Consider the following 21,245-nt stretch of genomic DNA (forward strand, 5'->3'; position numbering starts at 1 on the left):
CGAGACAGAATTAAAAGTACAGCGAGTTTTGAAATTTTTTAATCTGCTGAACCAACACCCTAAAAGTTGGGTCAAATTCTCCCCTGTATTTTAAGATTGTATTTATGCATAATTGGCAGGTATACATATCCTTACGTTTATTGCAATGATAGTGTCACAATAACGCTGTATTCTACCAAATCCACCTTTGGTTTCTGATCAGCAAAAGTTTGAGAAAGGTTACACCATGTAAGAATAATGTAGATTCATGACGATCTAGACGTTTTGTTTCATTAGTTGTGATTTATTAGTCATAACGTTGTGTGCTGTAACAACTGTATCTGGGAGTTTGTGTTGTTTACAGAGAGTGTCTTTATTTGATCTAGGAAGGCTGACATTAAGACCGCCTAGTCAAGGATGTATTGTGACCGTCTAGGCGCAGCAAAAGCAAAACCGACAGTCTTCCGGTGGTACAGCGCTCAATCAAAAGTGCAACGTGCGAGCCTGTTATAGCATTATTGTGTTTCGTGTACGTGCGTTTAATCAGAATTCGATCCCTACTTTTAGGAACACTTGTAGCGACTCAATTGGAGGTTTTCGTAATCTTAATGCTGGAGGTACAGCCTAAATTTGCAGTAACATGGCAAAACAATTGACAAGTCTGGCAAAGAACGCCAAAGGTTTGGGCGACTACGCAGGTACAGCTGTGAACACAAGCATAGTGCTGGTGACCACGGGTCTGGAACAGCTCACGACCCTGGCAACATACCGTTGTCCGTGCGTTGACCCAACTCAAATCAGTGGATGCAATCACACCATCGGCAAGAACGTTTGTAACACCCAACTTCTCAACTACGGCTACGGCCTTGTCTTCATTATCGCTCCGGCGATCGGGCTTTTGATCTTCGGGCTGGTTTCGAACCCGCGAATGTGGAAGTCTCTGACTGGAGTGTGTAGAAAAACTGAGGAACTAAAGCGAGGTTTCGTGGAGTGCGGTTGGACTTTCGTGGGGATCGCAGGTCAAGCCTTCATCGCACCCATCACGTGGGTTACCATAGCAATGCTCGACGGGCGGTATTACGCATGCGCAATTACTGCGCTGCCGTACGACACGGTCGGGGCAGGAGCGACACCGACATACGCCAACTGTGAGAAAGTGAGTGGTTAAAATAAGGTTTGTTGCATTCTTTGTTTCGTAAAACTGCAACGACATCTCGTTGTGCACGCGGACCACGTGTTCGTACATATACCAGGTCGATATTAGAGTTGCAAGCCTTGCTGGTTTCAGTGTGAAAAAAGTGTGAAAATATCGGTGCGCATTCTTGGTTCTGAAAAATATTCACACTCTGCTACATTTGGAATTGTATTTTGACTTTCCTATTTGCATGAATGCGCACATGGTCCCAAAATACCTCATCCTCTAATTGATTGTGGTGACGTCAATCAAGTTGCTACTTTACCGAAACAACTTCAACATTATATTCACTACATTGTCATATTTGCATCCTAATTTCACTTTCGAAACCAGATTAAAGACTGACTTTTCATAAGGGTCGTGTTAGGGCCTAAACTACAGAATCAGATTACAACTAATTTTTTCCATTCGCAATACCCCGTCTCAGTTCAATTGTCGTATACGTTATACACCCTCATACATTGCTACATGTTTACATGCAGGTGGCGCAGGCCAAGGTTCCCATAACTTCCAACCTGTACAACTCAAACCGAAGTTACTCGCAAGTGTTGGGTTGGATCATACTCGCTTCGGGGATCGTGCTTGGAATGATATTGTACGCCTACACACAATGCAACAGTCCACTCACTTACTACCACGCCAAGTACTTCCAGCTGTACAGATCGGCGGAAGAAGCGGAATTCGACGATGAAATGAAGAAGAAGGTAAATTACAGTGGTCACCTGGTGGAGAATGCGCACTTTTCTGTTTGAGAAGAAACTCGACGTTAAAATTTTACGAAAGTCCGTGATGGTTTTTTAAGTCGTTACTTTTAGGGACATAACTTACGTCTTTGTAAATCTTTAAGACAAACAACATAGCCCAAATAACTGATACTCGAAACGTTTGGTAATGAAAAATATTTCCTAACTAGTACTTGATTCAGACCTTGATTATTTCTCTTTCACATGTTAGAAGTTTGGTTCGGATGATGATTAGTAATATTTATTGGAATCCTAATGTATGGTTTGCAGTGAGCTGCAGACACTTAAACTTTGTGTTGACTTGCTTAGCTATTATCTATCAAGATCGCTGTGCACTGATGAGAACTTTTAGGCCGAAACAATGGACTTGTCTGCAGCTAACTGGAAAGCATTGTTGGTTTTACTACTGTTTAGTTTTGCGTTTGTATATTTTCTCGACCACCGTTTTAACTGTTTCAACGTGTTGAAATTGGGCGCGCCCCCCAAAAAACGGGTGATAACAGTAAAGAAAAAACTAACAAATAAACAAATGTCGTAATTTACAGGCGCAGAAAGACGCAGAGTGCAACGTGCTCCAGTTCATGGAAAAGCGTCGAAGCAAAACCGAATGGGATCAAATCTCGACTGTGTACGAGTTCCACCGCGACAAGAAGAACCTGGCCCTCTACTCCCATCTCCACGAGTGGGTTCTCAATCAACAGAAGAAGTCCCTGCTGAGGAAGCAAGGAGGCGAGAAACAACCTCTCATCGATGGAAAGGATCATGAGGATGGGGAGGACAGAGGAGGAGACGTGAACAACATAACTGTGGTTGCCAATGTGATAAACACGTAACGACGTAGTGAGGTTTTGTGGCGTTGTTGTGAGAATGTTTGTAAATCTGTTTTCCAAGCTTTTTTGTAAACAAACTGTGAATATTTCCTTCAACTTCAAACACCCCATGATTGTAAAGTTTGCACTCTGGCATCTTCTTAATGGTAGTAATTTGGTGAAGAGTGCTGTATAGGTATCATCTGAAATGGTGATAAATGTTGATAAAGCAGTTGTCCAGCCGCGAGCTCTTTAAATATTAATGTGAAATGATTTCATAACCTTCACCATTGGAACACAATTTATGTCAGGGCTACTATAGAACGGCAATGTAAATTTATAATTTTTTACAAAACTTGACATTTTGTAAACTTTGAAAATGCATTCAAACGAGATTCTTAGTTTTTATGATTTTACTCACTATAAATACCTGTATGAGAGCTGTTTGCGTGTTTGACTCCGTGTGTGCATTTTCATCCGTATTCAGTGAACATCTTACTTTGATTGTTTCTGTACACGTTTCCTGCATCATGGGCGTAGCCGGGGAAGGGTCAAAGGGGCAATGACAAATATCAATTTATAAATTGTGTCTTAATTTGCATCAACGTAAGTTACCGTTAAGCACGACCAGCCGTTTCGCGCATCGTGAGAATTTTGTGTCAAAACTCTTAGTTACTTTTGCACGTAAAATATGTGGCCCCAACCGAAATTTCGGTCTGGTTGCGCGTGTGTCGTTTAAACGTTGTATATCATATAATGTTTTGTACGTCTCACCAGTACGTACTAAAAACACTGACGATTTAGTTCTGTTCAATGCGTTTCTTTCTTCAACAAGTTACTGAAAATTTCTCTGTCGATTTCAATCTCTGTACTTGTGTGATTAAAAGGCAAGCAAATGTAAACAAGGAATATCTGATAAACACCTTGAAGCTGCCAATAGTTTTCTTCTTTATGGTATTGCATTGCTGTTAAGCATTACAACAGGTCATTTTGGTAATAGCTACAACAGGCCATTTTGGTAAATCAAATTTCTCAAAGGATTGTTACAATTTATAAAGGAAAGTACATTTAACTGCCACGACAGCAATCTAATTTCAAATAGTTTGCACGTGACTATTTTAATGTATGCCATAGAAAAGGCCTTCAGTCCATACCCTCCCTTTCCATGTGTTTACAACATAGTGCAAGATGAGTGTATCAGTACGATGTACTTTCAAATATTCATGAGACTCAATTCATTTAGGCTTTTATTAAGCAGCCATCTGGACGCCGAAGCAAGCGTCGGTGAGGGGTCGGATTCACCTTAGCTTGGTGCCATGTGTTGCCAATCGACACACATACATCGAAAAGAAAAGCTGTTTTAAGCTATAAACTGTGCCTGGCTGCAGATAACAATCGTAATTTTTAATTTACAAAAGTCCTTCAAAAACCCAATCCCAAACGTCCAACGATTAGTGTTGACTGAATTTTTGAAAATCAAAAGATGCAGAAATCAATTTTCACATAAAGCCCCATCCACCAACAATTTGAAAATGGACCAGTTCCGGCGCCATACATCACAGAATAATCTATGACATGTCTCTTTAGCGGTATCTAGCCGCAGAAATATCACAAACGTTTTGAACACCGGGGAGCGCTGTCAGTATGTGTGACCACGTGGTATATAGGTCCGATCAAGACAAATAAACGCCTGATCGGGATTCTTGTTCACGACAACCAGGGTTCGAATCCCGGTGCGGTACAAAATGTACAGTATGTAGAAAACTTAAAAACTACGTACTTTTTAGATAGTCTTGGTTAAGTGAAAAACAGGGTGTCTTTCAACATAAGTATGCTGCTTCTCTCTGCTATTTCATTCAGAAAAATTTAATATTAGTTGCGGAGTATAGCAATTTCTGACATCTGATCACTCAGATGCACATTATGTAATTGCTGGTGCTCTGTTTTTTGGACAGACTGGCTGTTTTAAAACTCTATTTGCACGAGGTTCGCTTCATCAGGTGCTGCGAATGACGTCACAAATGACGTCACAAATGACGTCACAAATAATTTGCTCAAAAAGAAAACAGAAGAAATGAATCGGGAGCTCGACTGAACATCAAAAAATGAATACTCGTAACGCAAATTACCACTGAACACAAATTATAATAGGAACAGTTCATCCTGCAATATAATTAAGTAACGTAATGCGGAACTACTCGTTTCGATTGCCTGTAAGCATTTTACCAGTATCGAAACATCAAATCGCAGCCCGTGATTCAACCGGAAATTTGAATCACCTCATAATAAAACGTTACGCAGCGTTTGTCGTCTGGCAAGCAGTTGTACCTTTACTCTAGGAGAGATAGCATGTCAAAGCAATAGTGTCAAGAAAACAGGAGACTACGCAGCAGTCACAGTAGCCAATACAGGAATAGGCAACGGTTTCCGTGGTGTTCCTGTGTATTAACAAGAAACTGGGTGTAATACGCAAAGTGCAGTCACAACCTTAACGTAGGCTACGGTTTGTCGTTTAGCGCGATTCGTACTCGAAATAATTTCCAATCCTAGCTATGGAAGTTGTTCAATCTTTGATTCAGTCACTCAGCATCACGTGAACTTTAATTTCGTGTAGCGTCTGACGTCATAACACATCATATTTCTATATATCGCCATACAGCTACACAGACATAAACTCGCTTTCAAAGCACTGCATTTCGCTGTGCGCCTAGACCACACCGTCCTACTGTACCAGCATACACCTCCGTAACCTTCATGATATAAATATGAAAAGAGTAGGCGAAATAAATAAGACCTTGTCACTGACAAAATCTTACCGGAATCGCGCTGTTTACATTTGGTTTAAAACAAATGATTAAAACAAATATGCTTGGTTATGCGTTAACACTTTTAACTTTTCACAACAGAACAGATGTAATAACTACCGTGATCGTTTGGGACAGTGTTTTCAAAACTTCCGCGGAAAAACTGTAAGGTCATTTGAGTTTACAAGAAAGCCTCAAAACGTTAAACTGTTTTCATTTTGTTCTCGTGCGTTTGTGACCCAATAGCTTGACCATCATATTCAACAAATTTTGCCTCAAAAACTAAAAATAATAGTTCAAGGAACGCTTTATAAACACTATATAACCCCTTTGTTATGCAACTCTTTGGTTTCGCGGCACTTTGCTGCTTTAAGATTGTAATTATGCCTGCAAGCAAACACGCCGGTGTTTGTGTCAGGTTGCTTGCTAATTAAAAGACCACTTCACGAGCGTTGCAGTTCAATGTGAGATGGCAAATCAATATTGCGGGTTGTAAACGTGAAATTATAAGGAATTTAGCAAAAGGCGTAACTGGAATGTTGAATTAGTTAAAAAGCTAACACAAAATAGGTAACATGGAATTACACTCGTAGTAAACCAGCACATTGTGACGCTCGCTCCGTACTTTAAGCTCAATGGCCACATTATAGTAAACACGTATATAATTGAGGTTAAATATTTGGGAACACAATGGCTGCACATAATGTTATTTAAATCAACGGTATTTTCTATGCGTCACGGGAAACGTTAACGGCCCACTTTGCATGTGTAAGCAAACTTGTTTCAGTGTCGCCAATGCAAGAGTAGGAAAAACATCTGTGACGTTTTAAACACAACCTGTGTATTGAGTCACATGATAAACAAGTCATCACCAACCGGGCAGGTCCGTTTCTTTAAAGAGTTTCTCCTTCTCAAATGCGTTCGTTTGCAATCGTTTCCGGCTTTCGGTGCATAGAAATAGAGGCAGTGTGCTGCTGGTAAGCCACTGCTGGGTACGTGATTCTTACGCTGCAGTGTAATGTGCAATGTCCCAGTTTGTCATTAAAATTATGTAGCGGAGGTGTAAAATAGCATGATACATTGTGGCCTAGTTGCACTGCACGGAAATGCGCGTGGGATGCGGTTAGACTTCAGATTAGATGTTTTTGTTTACATCGTGCAGTTTTGCAGTTTCCTAATGTGTAACATAGTGGTTTTATGTAACACAAGCATGCTTTGTGTGTTATTTCATAATTGGCTACTTCTGTAGTAGTGAGTGAATTCGAAAAGACGTTGTGAAAGTCAAAACTAACGACATAGCATTGACATTTAACATAGGTATGGAAATAGGTTTTAGTTTCAACTTTTACTATGTGTAAAAGAGTATGGCAAGCGTCAAAAAACTTTCGATTAATTTCAGTCCCAACTCATGTTAGCCTTTAACGTCAGCTAAAGAAACGAAATACAGTTTGTATTTGTGCTGAAAAGGCGCCAGGAGACTGCAAGAATCGTGAAACAAGACTGGGTGTCAAATTCCACACATGCAAACGTGCGCTGTGCATTTACAACGGAAATCGCCACGCGTCAAATACCATCAGCATTGCATCAGTTTTTCTCAGTAACAGAAGCAATGTAACGCGGAACAGTTTGTACCAAATTTCCCCCAAGCATTACCACAATTACGCCATAGCAACGCAGCACGTGAGTCAGACCAAGTTTCGCATCAACTTATCAAAAAAAGACGCTTTCTGTTACGCAGCGTGGTTTACGTCAACGCGTTTAATCAGACACACAAAGCATTTGGTTTATGCAGGATTCAGAATCGTATGTTTTTAGGAATATGCATTTCGCTTTATGGTCATCGTTACTCCTTTAATACAAATATAATTTTCGAATTACAATTGCAGTTTAATTAGAAATTGATGAAATCCCATTTATAATTGTTTGCTTTTGTCTTCTTCAAGCAGTTGTAGCTTAACGCTGGGAAAGATAGGATGGCAAAACAACTGAGCGAGATAGCCAAGAAAGCTGGGGACTACGCAGGCACTGCCGCCAACACAGGAATAGCAGTTGCCACTGCTGGAATTGAGCAACTGACAACCGTTGCCGTGTACCGCTGTCCCTGTGTATCTACAAAGGAACTGGGATGCAACTTTACGCAGATAGGCAGCGCCAAATGCGCACACAATCTTAACCTAGGCTACGGTTTGTCGTTTATCGTGGCGCCGGCCATAGCGCTATTCGTATTCGGAATGATGTCCAACCCAAGGGTGTGGAAGTTATTGACTGGTTGCAACATCAAGAAGAGTCAAAATCAGCGTTCGGGGGGTTACTTCGCATGGACACTCTTAGAGGTGTCCGCTCTCGCCCTGATTTCGCCTATCACGTGGGTCGTGATAGCACTTCTGGACGGAAGGTTTCTGGCTTGCGCCGTTACCACCTTGCCTTACGACGTTGACCACAGCGGAGCTTCTTTCGCCTCGTGTGAAGCGGCAAGTATTAGTATTTGGCATCATAGGAATATTTTTTTAATACGCCGTGTCTGTCTCAGGTCTATAACTGTAGAAATTGCACTGTTTCGGCAAAGCTGACTAAGAATAGAAATAGATAAAAGGTCCCTTCTTGAGTTTTGTTGTTAAGTTCAATTGTGGCCTCAAAGCATTGTGTCCAATTTTATAATGGTGATAACAGTTTTAAGAAAAAAACAAAATAGTGACCGCAAACAAGTTTTCCTGGGTAAAAGTTGTATTCATCAGGTGTTATTACCATGCAGCAGTTGGTCGAGCTGGAAAAACATTTTGTTTTGCTGTGTTTGATATTTCACGTAGGTAGTAAAGCATTGGGCGTCGTTCTTTACAAATCGTGAATCGCAATAGGTGCACTTTTGCTTTACAAATCTATAGCCTATTGTTGGTTCTGACGGGTTTCAAATTATGAACAGAACTGGTATTTATACCGTACAGCATTACAGGGAATGACGTCACTGGACTTGAACTAAGGGTATTTCCGTTGCGTGACGGCTTGCTACATGACAGCATATACTTTCCTTCTGCTTCCATAACAATTAATGTCACGATTTGAAGTGCGTTTGGTCGATGGAATAATTTCCCCGTGTTTGTTCGACAATATTCGAACCTTGAAACCACCAATCTGGTTTAAATAAGAAAACCTTGATACCATCACATATTTGTAATATAATGATCTTACGGGACGAATATTATCTGCACCACAATGATTATCATGTCTTTTGTATTAAAACTCCCATGTATTAAAACTTTCCAGACAACATCCAGCAAAACCAATCAATTCTCAAACGATTACGTCTACGGGCTTTGCAGCCCAGGCAATATTTAGCCTAGAGCTGGATGAGCCACTTTTTCCCGATTAGGCTTACCAGACCCAATGCTCTACCGACAGAGCTGCGAAAGCTCAGCGTTTTTGCGGATATATTACAGTCAAGATATACTGGTGCGCAAGCACACAACCTTGCCCAGCGACCTTCATATATACGTGAAGGGATAGAGGATTTCAACCCAATTATCTAAATCCTGATGAAGGCTACTGTATAGCAATCGAAACTTTGATGTAGTGAAAATTATTTCCAAAAGATCCATATTGTAGTAATAATCCAACAAAAACATTGAATACTGAAACGATATTTTTATTGTCCAGGTTGCGATTGCCAAGATCGTCTACACGTCGGATGCTTTCAACGACAACCGGAGTTTTTCGCAGTTCCTTGGGTGGGTCGTACTTGCTGGATGCCTGGTGGTCGGAATTTTCGCCTACGGTTACATGCAATGCAGTTCCCCGCTTACTTACTACCACGCCAAGTACTACAGATTTTACAGGAAGTCGGAGGAAGCAGAATTCGATGACGAAATGTCCAAAAAGGTAAGCGAGGTTTTCGAAGTTTAATTTGTGTTGGAAAAGCCGACACAGTCTCATCCAATAAATGGTTTTCAATGAGTTGTTTACCATAACACTGAATGGTCCCCAGCTCACTGATATGACGTTAGGTCGAAACAGTGAGTACCACCGTCTACTGCTCACGATCTGTTTATTGTGCACGTATTCTTTCATGCAATTAGCTTTGATTCAGCTTGTATGGCTGCGATGTACATAATAGGTGTAAAGGCTTTCTTCAGGGGGAGATCCTGCCTCGGCACACAAGAGTATGCATTGATTCCGCGTTAGAGCGTGTATATTCATCTTTTTATTTACACAAGTCACCATGACACGTGGTTTCAACCCTATATATGACGTTATATAACACGTGATATATATGACGTTACAGGCACAGGTGGATGCCGAAGCGAACGTGCGCAAATTTATGGAGGAGAGGAGGGAGAAGAAATTGTGGGATCGGATTTCGACTGTTTACGAGTTCCACAGAGATCAGAATAATCTCGCTCTCTACTCCAACCTCCACCAGTGGGTTCTGGAGGAAGAGAGCGAGGAGGAGAGGGCACTCCTCGAGGAAGGAAGAGGTGAAGAGCACATGGAAGAAGTGCCTGATGTCGAGACGAGTTTGGGTTCCAATGGAAACGCTACAACAACTGTCTAGGATCGACACCATGTTTGGAAATGCATCATGAGCTAAAACACTTTTTATAATCAAAGTGATTTATTTTGTTAATTTTTGCTGCCTCGCCCAATAACAAAAGCAGCAAAACGCGTTTAATAACAAACGGCCAAACTGGTCATTCATGAGCAAATAACCCCAACAAGTTTTCATTAAACGGTTGGAAAAACTCACTTACAAAACCAATAAGACCGAAAGCATGTATTTCTTCATTCAAATTTTACCTGTTTAATCAGTTTATTTCCTAGTTTACTTTGAATTGAATTAGTTTGTTTTTGTTCGTCATGTATAGTTCCACTGTCACAGACCAACGTTAAAACAAAGCTGTTGTATCCATTTTGGTAAACTAATGCTTTTTTATTTGTCCGATTTCCCAGGTAACGTACATGTTTGTTTTAATTTTGTAGAAAAACCTCGTATAATATTTCACTGTACAGTGTAAAAAGAAATTTCCAACAAACGCAAAACCGCAGTTTTTTTGGCAAAAAGTATGTCCTTGTTTGTTTATTGTTCCCATGCACTGTGTTATGTCCACTGTACAAAGTCCGCTTTATAATAAACGTGCTCATGCGATTTGGGTGATGAGTTCGCTGAAGGCCACCGTTACTACCTTGAAGTAGTCAGTCACCATGAACTCTTCTAAAATGTTTTCGGATATATTGAAGTGCTGTACGCATATATTAAGTTGTTCGCAGGGTGAGGTAGTGGTGGGCCTTTCATAATTTACCCATTTTTATGGCTTTTTAATGCACGATATATTTGTCTTATGCAAGAAAACCCGGGATATAAGCAAACATAAAAGGGAAGCAAGCTGGTTAAACAAATAAGCTTGGAGAAAACATATGGGGACAATTCAACAAACACTTCCTTTTGACGTCGCATATGTTCACTGTTGCTACTGAGCACTCGCAAATCTTAACGTTTAATTCACGCAGAAGTGGTTTATGCAATTACATTGGTAGAATCGCCCCTCTGTGCAGGTCCTTACTTGGCGATCCCAGCTATCGTATCGAGATCATTAGGTTTACAGGCTTCGCAGACCAGGCATTGAACCCTAACAGGATCAGCCACTCGAAAATGTAGGCTGCAATACTTGGGTGCAAAGCCTGTAAATCTACTGTTTAATATATGAATTTGAACCCTCTGTAACATGCGTATCTAGCGATGTAAGTTTCCAAGTTACACAAATATTTAAACGACTGGGATTGTAGCTTGGCTTATTACAAATTAACCTTATATTGGCCCAAAATGAAACAACCGCTGTATGTACACACTTTATTAACTTGCTCAACCAGAAAAAAGAATTTCATCGGAAACTTTCTGCTACACATTAAAATTAATTGTGTAAGCGCAAAGTTAAGTGTAATGAAACAAGCCAAAATCTTCCATAAGCGTACCGTTCTGCATGGGTGAGAACTACACGCCTCAGTAAACTCAACAACAAACCTGAGTGAAACTGCAGACCAAGCACTGCGCACACTTATTTTTCAACTACGTTCGTCAGACAAAAGATGTCCTGCTGTAGGTAAGACCAAAGCACAGTTACCATCGCATTTTTGTAATGTTATAGTTAAAGTTTGGCTGTAGATTAAAGCAAAATAAATTTGTTACCTGTACACATAGGACGACCAGGAAAGGTGATGAAGCGTCGATAAAAACAACAGCCAAAAAACTACACAGGGCGAAGATACTTCTGGACTTTGAAGGCGTGGAAACAAAAAGGTGGGAATTGCGTTAAAACACCAAGTACATATATGCTGAGTTAAGGTGGCAAAATCTGAACTGGTTGAAAAAAACAAACAGTGATACTGGCAATAGTAAGGTATGCTGCATTTATTTAGCCTCAATGCTGTATCAGGGACAATGAAAACTCGACAAGACGTTTTTGGTTTAAGGTCAGAACGTAGCCCAAACAGCAGAGCCCAATTTTTTTATCGTACTGGTGGAGTATAGCCAACGGCCAGAGATACTTGAAACGCATCAAACCGTGTCGAATCTTTAGCATAAATCTGAACACTTTGTTATAGCGGCTTGATACGTATTATGAGAAGCTGCATTGTTTTCTTGAATATCGTCACGGGATTTAGAAACTATCACTTATTGTTGGTAAAGTAGAACCCCTTTATTTGCGCTTCATCAAAATTGTATTCATATACGCAGCACTTATTCAAATGCACTTATAATAGACTGACTCTCATAATCTATTTGAATAGACTCTGTTTAAGGTTATGCCTATATTAGGAACACAAAATAAACTTTTAAAGCAAGAATTATTATTTAATGTGGTTGACAATTTTGCCAAACAGGCGAGTTTTCAAAAAAAATACCAGTTAACAAAACTTTGAATGTGGATAAATTTACTGTTGGAAAAGCGCACAACTTTTTTCATAGCCAGACCTTTTTGACGTCACAGTGTATAAAAAAAAGTTTACGCAGGACTATAATTAACATGTAACTTTAAAAAATTCGTTAACTTATGTTTACTTGAAGAAAACTGCCCAACCTATCACGTGACCAAAATGTTCAAAGCTCACATGTTATCAGCAGAGGTCAAATACTTGTTGCAAATATTTTCAGATATAGCAAAGTGAAATTTCATATCAAGCAAATTCGTGAACCGGAAAACAAGTTTGAAATTCACGTCAGGGTTTTGGACGATGCACTCGAATCTATCGACTTGTTTCATCTGGTAAAGTATATTAAGTATATTTGGGCATGTGGAGCGCTCTACAGTTCTATGGTCACAAATAAGTTTGGCTCAACTAATGTCATTTAAAACTAATGTTAATTATATATGTAAATATCGCTTTTAGTTCTATCCGCAAGGTGTCATTGCAGAGCAACGTATGTTATTTGGCATCAGTCAAGGACAACAGACACAAAAACCAAGTGCAAAACTTGATTCTTGGCCAGGATGTCCTGGGTTCGAATCCCGGTGTGGTCAAAAAATTGCGCTGGTTTCGTCATTTTCGCATAAAAAACATATCTGAAAGAGTTCTACTGGCAAAATAAACGAATATAAAACCTTTACGATATTACCTGAATACCGACTACAACCTTGAATTTAAACAAATAGTTTTTGGTCAGAATCCAATTGTACAAGTGAAATATGGCCGCCAACATATCAAACAAAATTTCAGGACCTTCAACGCATGGAGAGCGAAGGATCCACAACATTCCAAGTGTTCGAAGACAGAGCAAAGTTCGACGTCGTCGCTTTCCTAAAATATCTCGACAAAAATTTCGCGTCTTAAGAGGATGACGTCACGAATCATACAATTTAACCCTAAAACTGATTTCTGTACAGACGCAGACATTTGACCCCACCACCATCTGTTGTTTACATAAATATCATAGCAACAGCTCTTGAGCGCCAAATGTTATCTTTCGAAGCTGACAACACTAAGTTTAGACAGCACAAGATAAGCATTTGTCTAAATATTTTACATGGGCTGCGAAGCCTGTAAACCTTATGATTTCGATACGATAACTGTGATCGCCAAGGACAATCCTGTCAATCGGTATGTTGCATGAAACATTACTTGGTTGTACTGCTGGCTATACTAACAACCTGCCTCCATTTACAATACATGCAGGTGATACAAGATTGTACTAAATGCTGGATAATAATGGAGACTGCATCCAGTACAGCTGAGCAGAACTTCCTAAAGTCATTTAGAGCTTAGGAAGCGATTCGGCTTCTGAAACACTTCACAACGAAACGCTTAAAAGCGATCTCGATCCACTTTTCAGCTGGCCAATGACCCGAAAGTCGGCGAAAGGTCACTGTAGGTCAAACTTCGTTTCAGTGGTTCTGGTTACCGGTCGATCAAAGGGATATCGAGCGAGCAGGGAAAAGCGGCACGCTTCCTCCGTTTACGCTAATTGATCCATTGCTTATTGACGGCGTCAAATGCATTCGGGTTAATCAACGGGGACGCAGCGTCGGCGTGGCGCCGTCTGGAACCTTTGGGCCGTCAGGATCCAGCTGCCTATCCAGTTAGATACGTACATTTGGCGGTAATGTACATAACGTCGCAACAGGCTCTGTAGTGTGCAAAAGTCGTGTGGTTATCGATTAGTTCAACGAGTTTCGACCGTTCTTTTCTGTTGCTGGATAATTGAATGGCGAGGGAAAAGCAATACAATGCAATCTCAGTTGCGCAAAACTCGGACAGCATTCTGTTATTAAATGAAGAACAGGCACTTGTAATATTTGTGTGGGAGTTTTTGGAAATAGTGTCAGACGGAGCGTTTAGTCAAACTCAGGGAATTTTTCATGCAGAGAAGGCAAAAGAGCAGGAAGATGTAATCAAGATCGGTCAGTGTTGAGAGTAACCTGGAACCGGTGAGAATTCAACGGCAGTGTTTCCCAAATAATATGTGAAACTTTAAATAAGTCTTTTAATTATTCAAGAAACCTTATCTGGTATACGAAAACACAATTGTCTAGTTTTTTCCTGTAAATTTAAACTTCAAGTAAGAATTTTTTTACTTACGTTCAGAATATATGTGTAAATATTGAGAAATTATTGTCATAAAACTAATCAGTGTTAGTGATTCAAAAAAAATCAGTACAATGGCGTTTGTTTTGCAACAACAACTGACAACAATACAAGAACAGTTGCGGAATCAGGAAGTCATTAAGTTTGCCGATTTTCTGCACCTTCGCAAGAACAAAACGCCACTCATGGGCCTTTATGACTTGTCAAAAAACTCATCAAGCCACGATGGCAGAACGGTTTTTTGTCTGCGCTGCCAGTCGCACTGTTTGCTTTCCTGCATAATTTATTTACGTCACTCGGTGCAACTTCTCGCTGTCAGTCTCAGGTGAAGGATGTAAGTGGCCATTTTATAGAAAAATGGTGTCCGGTAAATGAGAGTTGGTCAAGGGTCAACTTTGGGTTGTGTGATGTATGTTTTAGTGAAAGTGGAGTCTAGGTTTTCTGTTGTTTGTTGTTTGTAAGTTGTTGGCGTAACCGCGTCGGTAATAAACCTGTGACGGGTTGGATTTAGAACAATTTAACAACTAAATTTGATCCCTGGCCTTTTGTGTTTGTTGCTTTCTGCTTTTTGTTAACCCGCATAATCACAAACGACATTTTGCAAACATCAGTATATCTCGTGATATTAACGCATCTAAAGTCTATTGTTTGATGAAATATATTCTTTACAACACAATGAAAACCGCACTGAAATCTGTAAATATCCACAATACCCTGAAAGCTGTAGTTTATTGACCACTGGTAGTCGGATGTAATCACTGTGGTGACAATATTCGCCCGATGATGCGTTAATCCTATTGGATATCATTAACCTAATCCTTTGCATGGCAGGAAAGGATCGAGATAAAGAAGTGTTAAATTGTTATCACTGATAACGGCTGTTCGAGTAGCGACATTTTGTCGAAATTGAACCTGCAGTGCGCATTCCTCTCCGAGGTTTGAATAGACAGGTTTACATAGCAATAGTGCATGGGGTTTAATTTTCGTTGCGCATTTGAGGGCCCAGACGGTTTTCCATACAAAGTTTAATTTAAATCTACAGAATTGTTTCTTTATTGTTCTTTTTGTGGTACGTTTTTAGAAGTTCGGGAAAGATAAATTCGACAATTTCAGAAAAACCTGTGCCCAGGCCCTTTTACAGATCAGCGCGTTTCCAATGCAGAAGACAAGCGGGTCTTTTAGATGGCAGCATGGAAACTGTTGGCTCCCGGCGTCGCACTGGGCGTAATTTCGGCCGTCCTGCTGTCGGTCGCCATGGCAACGGACTACTGGTACGTCGTGGACGCCTCGCTCCACTCCCAGTTCTGCCCGGAGCGTGGGGTCTTCGAAGAGGCCATTCCGTGGCCCTATTACGCTTTTGGTAGCTTTTACACACCGGGGAATTCCCCGATACGCGACGTGGGGGTCGAGGAGAAGGGGGGATTCCCCCCGGCACCGTTGCATAGTTCGGGTGTGGTCGACGGGAGGGGTTCAAGGCCAACAAGGACCCTCAGTGACGTCTTGGGCCCCTATTCGAGGGATTTGCGCAAGTTGAGGGAGTGGAGAAAGCTCATGGAACAGCTGCATGGCAACCTGAGGTCGTTCGGAGGACGCGACATCACGGCGCGACCCGAAAAACGTCGAACTGGTCATATTACCGTGAGTTGTTTCTACGTAGAGTTTAAAGCTGTCTTTTACAATTTACATTGAAATAAGTTTTTACTTTCCTTTCCGGGAAAACACAGCTTTGGTGGATCTCATATGCGGTGTCGAATACACGGTTGAAAATAATTTTCATTTTCTGTGAATCACAGTTTGATCAAACTCATATATGTGTGACGTAAAACTCATAAGAATTTTTGTCTTTGGCAGGGAGCGAATAACACAACAGGGGAAGTCCCGCTCGCCTCGTGTCGGTTACGTCAATTTAGCACGGCCAGTGGACTATGGAGGACTTGTTTCATCTCCCAGGCCGGTTCCCTACTGGAAAAACTTATCGACTGCGGTAGGTCGGGTGTAACGCAAAAACGCATTTAAACAAATGTGAAGGGAGAGTGGAAGGTCTATGTTGTAATTAATTGTTACTTTTCCATTTTGCATTAGTTTGCGTATATTAGTCCACTAAACAAGATAGTTGTTATCTTGTAAATAAAACATCCAACCACCCCACATTGATAAATACTTGTTCAGTAGTTAAAAATTTAAATTAAACCAAACACTTTCATTGAAACGTTTCGTTGAGGCCAGATGCGGGTTTGCGTTTTATATTCAGGCGTTCATTACAAACGCAAATTTTCAAAAACGTTTGACCATCACAATTACTCCGACTATACAGCGGACTTCTGTAGTTTATTCGTTGTGAGCTGCGTACTGTAGGCCTCTGTTTCTATGTGTAAGATCACATCAGTGCAGCTAGGTGTGACTATTGTAGACGATCTTGCCGACCATTCATATTATTGGCTCCACTTTGCTTATGTTTGTGATTTGAAGTTCAATTTTTCTACCCTAGTGAAAATTACCGAAAAAGAGTTGAAATAAGACACAATCCGTGTAGTTGGGCAAGATCAAAATTTCGTTGGTGTTTCGTTGCCCTCACTCTGACCCAAATCTCGCGTTCATAAATGGAATTAACGCTTGGAACGCAACTGCACCCTTCGCCGGTATGACGTAGCAGCTCGGATTAGTCGGAAGATGACAAATGACATCGTGGTTATGAGTCCCTATATTTATTTATCTTGGACCGGAGAATGGGGATAAATTGCTCGCTGGAGCAGCACGACACGCCGGTGTGAGCTTGGTTATCAATATTTCATAGAACACCTCGTGCTTCCTCTAATGACTTGGCAAGCGGACAGGAAAACGGCCGGTTGTCGGTTGGCAATGGCCTTCCATGGTAATGATAATCACATAATTATGCGGATTTTCCTTTATTCATGAATAATTGCCGGCGCTTTAACTGTTGGCAAAATAGTATCAAAGATATTGATGTATTGTGTCTTTACATTTGTCAGATACCTAGGTGTGTTTCAAAGTGTAAAGGAAATCCATAAACGGATGGATGCGGTCAAACCTAAACAAACCTAAGCATCGTCAGAGAACGCACGATTTGTCACAAAACACATCACCGAAATGTTAAAATAGACTTTAAAATGCACTTGGACGTGGTCCAACCGTGTAGGAGTTACTCTGAAGGTCACGTTCTCTTACAAAATCAATTTCCTAATATCACACCCGACGGGGTATCTCGCCAAAAAAGGGACGACAGAAAACCCAGCGGCGGTATTTTAGCAGCAAACATCCGTTCGAACTCGAACCTCACACCTGAGAAGGCCACGACTGACGGATGGAAAGCCGTTTGACGCCAGAACTCCCGTCATTAGCGCCACTTCGTTTGATTTCAATGAATAATTGAAGAAATTCGGACCCCCCAGAAACACATCAGAGACGTGCCGATAATTCGATACGGTGGCATGGTTGGTGTCACTCTGGCGCCTGTACGAGATTTGTAAAGAGATAACGTTTTCTTGTGCTTGTGAAAGGTGCTGATGATTAATGCTGATGTCCGTGCGGTTATTCGCCGGGCAAACAATAACCCGCTGTTTACAAACACGCCTTTCAACTCGTAAACAGTGTTTTGTGAACAAAACCCCAGTTTATAAACAGATCCACTGGCTATTTAACAATACAAACCCGATTAACTTATCCAATAAGCACAAGAAAAGACCTTCGCAGTAACACGAGTTTGACTTGACGTATAAATATGTATGCAAAAAGCTGCAGTGTTTAAGGGCAATTTTGGCACAAGACTTATTGGTTGAAAACACATCCAAGGAAGAAAGTCACTAAAATAGTTAAAAGCAGTTGTCCCTGTGGAAATGATGGTTTATTTATTCTCAAGCATGAAATTTGGGGTTCTGTCCGACCCATGCATATATATTGTCATCACTTCACGTCAGATTTAACGCCTAACGAGACGTTTTGTCACGGTTGGCGCAAATCAACATGTACAGATGTTGCAATTTTGACAAAACCCAGAATACAATTCCCCAAGTAATGAAAAATCGACAAAGCAACTGTTGTTTGCATTAGGGACGCATTTACTCTTACGGCAATGCGACGTATTTGCTGCCAAATTGATTTTGTGGTCCTGTATAACACCAAGTGCCAGATTAACTATGAACAAACAAGATACATGTCTCAGGGCTGGCGAAACATCCAGACCACTTAAATAACTTTGTGACGTAATTTCAAGATTAAAGGATTACAGAGGTCAAAAGGTCAACAACGTCTTCTTCGAGTCAAAAGTTAATTCATTCACAAACTTGACTTTGAAATATTGATCAATGGATCAGTCTCTGTGTTCTTTAGTGTTTCCACCTATAATCTTGGTGATGTTTGATTTCAGGCAACTTGACACAATTTACCTCAGGCCAACTGAACCTTAATCCAACCCTGCAGATGTCAGGCCAATTGTTTTTAGTAGCAATTAATTGTTGCTCTTCTATCTTACCACAGGCAACCTGACCAGATGCGCCGCAGTCACGTACGCGAATGTTGACTTCCGTTCGATGCCGGTCTCAATCCGTATCAACGAGACTGCCAAGTTTTACGAGGACGAGTTGATCTTACTCAGTAAGACACCGTGAGAACTAGCGCTCGTGCATCACTTAACGGTTTCTGTTCTCGCAGATGTACGACGCACGGTGGCGTCGTTTTTCTTTCTCTCGCTGGTTGCCCAGCTGGTCGGTCTCCTGGTGATTGTGTACGGCTGGATTAGAGATGAGTGCTTTGAGCAATACGCAGGAGGTCTTGTGTTATTGATGTCAGGTGATTTGCATTGCACTAACTTTACATATCTTCCGTGTGTTAAATACTGTATGTGTATTTGCCAATGCTGTATGCATGTTTGGCCAATGTTGTTGTTTGGTGTTCAAGAGCATCATTCTACAAAAAGGCGATCTACGTCAGTATTGCATCGGACAAAGCTGTGTCAAATTTCAGCAATCGTGATGCGTTTTTATTTCAATAATATTTGCCAATTTTTGCAGTAAACCGGTTTTAGACTTACAGGAGGTAAAGTTAAAATGTGTTTTGGGCATTTTTGACCGACGTTGATGTTGCAGGAATATTCCTACTGGCCGGTCTGTGTACTCACATTATCCAGTGTCGGATAGAGTTAGATCGCTCGCCCCGTAGAGTTTACACCCTTCCTTCCCTCGTACTCCATCGTTACGGTTCGTCCGCCTATGCCGGTTGGTCGTCGTTCGGTTCCGTTCTTCTCTCCAGCTTCCTATGTATCATGGCCCCACTTCACCCGCAAAGACAACCAACCCCGAAATCCAATGGGGTCGGCGAACAATGGTATAGATTAGTTAACGCTTGGATTTACATTTGTTCACAAAACATTTCACATCATAAAAACCGTATTATAAAAATCATTTACGCGGACTTGGTTGATTTCTGAATGTAGCTGTCGACGCAATACCAAGCCCACAACCTTTTTTTAACAATCATAAACGCTTGTTTCTTTCTTGCTCTTTCTAATGTAACTGCCAAGATTTTCTCTTATCTAATTTTAACGCGACACTAGAAGTCATATTTTATTTCCAGCTCAAAGTATACCAACCGCTCATCCACAATCCCCACCTCATCCACCCAACCGACTCCAACACCAAGACCCAAACAAACTCCAGCAGTGACCGGTTTCCATAGAAACGGCGGAGGTTCAGTGAAAGTGACGCCCATTGTCAGACCAGTTGCCAAGCAACGGAGCATGCGAGGGGAGGTCGTGAGCCCCAAGCGACGCCGGGACCCAATCGAACCGTGGGATTCTCCATCTCATTTTAACATTTACGGAGCCGACAGGATGCTGTGCGAGGTCACAAGGGGTGAAAGTCTGCAAACAGAGGCAACCACGCTCCCTCATTTGAAACACCAGAGGGCGATAAGGCGTCAAATGTCCGACTTGGCGAAGGTGAGCGTGGGCGAAAACAAAGAAAGTCTGCAGGGATTTTACAGACGGACAAGGTCGCTACCTCGCGATGCTTCCAGCTCCAATTTCCCTTGCTCTATACGAAGTGGATCTTCCACTATCGCGCGGTGCGTTCGCACGAACTACCACGACCGCACGATGGCGTCAAACAGCCGCGACGAATCGGGTCTGGATTCTCGTTTGGCCCGAGCTGCTTGCGAGTCGGGCGAGAGCGACATGCGCAAAGTGGCCGAGATATTTCGATCTGCAAACCGACTTGCGCGAAGTTCGGAAGATGCGGACGCGGAGGAAATGACGGAAACAGCGGCAAACAGGGAAAAATGGGATTCGATGAAGAGGAGTTACCTGGTAACCTCGTTTGAAGAAGGGAAACGAAGATTATCTTCCACTGGCGTGTCGTAATTCTTTAAGTGCATTTTTTAGGCATAAAATGCTATTTATTGATATTGGCGCGCAAATCGCGTATCGCGAGTCGGAATTCACACGTTTGCCCAGCCAGTGGTAAGGTGTATTTTTGAACTGTACGACGGGAGTTACAAATAATAAACGACAACTATTGGAAGGTGCGGGTTTGAAACCAGCTCAATTTTGTGAAAATAATTAATCTTTTGCTGTATCAGAAGCAAGCAGACGTGCAGGTTGTTACTTACAACTACCGATGACAGGGAATGAATG

At 41.4% G+C, this 21,245-nt stretch overlaps 3 protein-coding genes across 3 annotated transcripts; all 3 read left to right on the forward strand.

Annotated features, from left to right (window-relative positions):
• Positions 1-550: 550 nt before the first annotated feature.
• Positions 551-3,612, forward strand: LOC145898524 (calcium homeostasis modulator protein 6-like). Its single transcript, XM_082987015.1, has 3 exons — positions 551-1,135; positions 1,657-1,878; positions 2,463-3,612. Exons 1-3 carry the CDS (start codon positions 620-622, stop codon positions 2,748-2,750), a joined length of 1,026 nt encoding a protein of 341 aa, XP_082843141.1. The 5' UTR covers positions 551-619; the 3' UTR covers positions 2,751-3,612.
• A 3,869-nt stretch (positions 3,613-7,481) lies between these two features.
• On the forward strand, positions 7,482-10,667 carry LOC145898747 (calcium homeostasis modulator protein 6-like). Its single transcript, XM_082987332.1, has 3 exons — positions 7,482-8,001; positions 9,182-9,403; positions 9,807-10,667. Exons 1-3 carry the CDS (start codon positions 7,504-7,506, stop codon positions 10,074-10,076), a joined length of 990 nt encoding a protein of 329 aa, XP_082843458.1. The 5' UTR covers positions 7,482-7,503; the 3' UTR covers positions 10,077-10,667.
• Positions 10,668-11,546: 879 nt separating this feature from the next.
• Positions 11,547-21,134, forward strand: LOC145897597 (uncharacterized). The gene is made up of 10 exons (XM_082985951.1): positions 11,547-11,619; positions 11,718-11,816; positions 12,672-12,783; positions 13,235-13,615; positions 13,691-16,237; positions 16,451-16,583; positions 19,094-19,210; positions 19,268-19,405; positions 19,702-19,939; positions 20,189-21,134. The coding sequence occupies exons 5-10, from the start codon at positions 15,782-15,784 to the stop codon at positions 20,970-20,972; spliced, it is 1,866 nt and encodes a 621-aa protein (XP_082842077.1). The 5' UTR covers positions 11,547-11,619; positions 11,718-11,816; positions 12,672-12,783; positions 13,235-13,615; positions 13,691-15,781; the 3' UTR covers positions 20,973-21,134.
• The last annotated feature ends 111 nt before the right edge of the window (positions 21,135-21,245 follow it).

The sequence above is a fragment of the Ascidia mentula genome, chromosome 4 (genome assembly GCF_947561715.1).
Source record: "Ascidia mentula chromosome 4, kaAscMent1.1, whole genome shotgun sequence".
Classification (NCBI taxonomy): Eukaryota; Metazoa; Chordata; class Ascidiacea; order Phlebobranchia; family Ascidiidae; genus Ascidia; species Ascidia mentula.